This window comes from Vigna umbellata, chromosome 1 (genome assembly GCF_029865625.1).
Source record: "Vigna umbellata cultivar VRB3 chromosome 1, Vumbellata_1.0, whole genome shotgun sequence".
Taxonomy (NCBI): Eukaryota; Viridiplantae; Streptophyta; class Magnoliopsida; order Fabales; family Fabaceae; genus Vigna; species Vigna umbellata.
In genome coordinates this window covers 11,333,291-11,336,054 of record NC_142165.1, presented here as the reverse complement: position 1 = coordinate 11,336,054, position 2,764 = coordinate 11,333,291, and the positions used below count along the sequence as shown (strand labels likewise).

General features: G+C 33.6%; 1 protein-coding gene across 1 annotated transcript; it reads right to left on the bottom strand.

Moving 5' to 3' along the window:
• LOC124847929 (uncharacterized) lies at positions 1-743 on the bottom strand. Its single transcript, XM_047325521.2, has one exon. It carries the CDS (start codon positions 483-485, stop codon positions 177-179), a length of 309 nt encoding a protein of 102 aa, XP_047181477.2. The 5' UTR covers positions 486-743; the 3' UTR covers positions 1-176.
• Between the last annotated feature and the right edge of the window lie 2,021 nt (positions 744-2,764).

Sequence of the window (2,764 nt, the reverse complement as noted above, 5' to 3'; positions counted from 1 at the left end):
TAGGTCATAACTCTGGCTGATGCATTAAATCATCTAGTGTATTACATATATGATCCAAACTGTGAACAGAAGAAAAGAGAAAAGAAGAATGATGGCAAGAAAGAGAGAGAGAGAGGTATGTGATGATGTTGTCCTTGGAAAGCAGGAGCAGCAGCAATTGGTATTCACAATATTTACTACATCAAAATTGCATATCTCATGCTGTCACTTACCATGAGATGGTTCATTTCAGAAACCTGTGAGAATTCCCCAGTTACCCAAACCCCATCAGAACCATTAACCTGAGGGTGAGAAACACATGAGAGTATTGATATTGGAGCTTGAAGAATGCTGCACACAAGCCCCCAACCATGTTGTCTTCTGCCCCTGTCATCTCCAAATAGCTCAACACCGTTTCCTGCTTCAAACATGCTCTCATCTGCCACTTTTGAACTCTTTCTTGTGTTCTGAAAGTTTCTTCTCACTGCTGCCAGAACACGCCACATCTTCTATTCCCTCTTGTTTACTTCACCTACCTATAACTTAGTATTATGTATGTATATATAGTTCTGAGCTAGTCAGAGTAAGACAGAATATTGGGGACTATGAACCCTGCAGAGAAAAACAAAGAGTAGTTGGAAGGGCCAACTCTTGTACAGGGCCTTTTAATAATGGTATTTAGGTGGTGGTGTTACCTAGTGCTTGTGTTTATCACAAAAGTGTCATTGCTGTGAAATGATTGGTAGATGATTTTATCTCTTAAACCTGCAGTGAGAACTTCAAATTCTCTGCTCTTTCTCTCTTTTCTATGCATTGAAAAAAAAATGTCTGTCAAAATAATCTTTTTATGCATTTGGGTTCTCAAAAATTCAGTCTTTAACTGTGCATAAAACACCCTATTCATCAAAAATGTTTATCTAGAAAAGTTCTGTCCAAAAAATACTACATTTAAGTACCATTTCTCTCCCATTAATCAAAGGTGGGGTCTGGTATGGCCAACTTGCCGACAAAGCTGCCTAATTTACAAAAAGTCTCTTGAAGAGTCTTTTTGCCATCAAACTTTGGGTTTACTTTTGCTGAGTTGTCGTGGTGCACCAGTTATAACACACTTCAGATTTTACCAATATACAAGAAGGAATTTTCATGGTATAGCTTTTTCCTTTACTATATAGAAGAAGGAATTTTAAGTGTATAGGTATATATTTGGACAGATCTGATAATGGGGTAGGAGATATCAATCATTGGGTTAGAAACCTCAACAGAGAATCTTAACCATGGATGGCTGATCTTTGTACATAGATTGACATGGCTTGTTTGTTAGAAGAGCAATTAATGAGAATAATGCAAAGTTTTTGGGTTCCCCACAAATCAAGAGTCAATATACCGGTGCCAAAATGTGATGCAGACCCATGTGGAGGGTATGTCAATGAGTACTATTCCTCCACTAGAGAAGCCTTATCGAGATAAAAATGCACACATGATTAACCTTGATCAGAAAGCAAACCCAGCAATTGGATTATCATTAAGCAAAATATGCAGTGTATTGTGCCTTCTTAGTTATCTAATGTTTGAAACTGGACTCGTTTTTTCCACTAATGCTGTGTGAGTCATGAGACTTTGACTGCTACAAACGAGAGCTATGATAAGTACTGTGCTAAAACTAAATCATGATTACTCGCACACACAACATCTAATCAAGCCATTCGTTCTTGTTTATTCTCTCATAGTTTACTCAATAGTTGGATTTGTAAAAAATGTGGACTTGCATGATCCACGATCGTATGCAACAAGTCAACTCATCACAACCATAATATACTAAAAAGCTCTCCTGCTAAAGTTGACACCACCACCAACCTTCCATTTATTTCATTCCTCTTAGCTTATTCCATTGACTTAGTTGCCTTCAACCCCTTCATCATTCACCAACCCTCGTTGCCTAACAGTACCACACTACATTCACCTAAACCTTCTTCCATTAGTGTATTTCAAACTATTTGACATAATGAAAACATAAACTCTCAATCAAAGTCTACGAGAAATGATTAATTCGTCTGGTTATCGGTCTTATGATTAATATTAATCAAAGTCTAAGAACATAAACTCTCGGTCGAAATATATAAGAAAAAGGATTGATAATTTTCAACGAGGAATTAAAGGATTAATGATTCGCCCTGTTGTAGATTCTACGGTAAACATTAATGTTTCAATCGCAAATTTGTTGAGTACTTCCCTTATTTAATCATTTATTATCTTAAGTATTATCTACTTTGAAAGACTAAAACTCTATCACCATTTATTTTTTTTAAATATTTCGAAGAATAAAAAATTATTTTAACTGTCTCATATTCTTAAACTATATAATATCATTAACGTAGTAGGAAGTGGTAATATTTATAAATAATATTGAATATAAGAATAAAATAGTTATAAAAGTATAAATTTTTATATTTTTTTTAATGAAAAAAGTAAAAAATAAATAAAAATAATATGAAATAAATGTAAAAAGTTTAGATATGTAAAAAAATATTTTTTAATATTCATAAGTCACATAAAAGATAGGTATTTAGATGAATGGATGTCATATGTCATGCATATATCTTTTCTTTTTAGGAAACTGCATCGAACAAATCCAATGTGTTGATAAAAGAAAATCATTTTATTAATTTTATGCAATTTTTCATTGTTGGTTATAATGGTTAGTGATTTTTTTTTTCCTTTAAGAACAAGTTAAAAATTTACAAGTTGCTCACGGAAGAACAACTCAACATGAAGTGCTTTTAGCGGC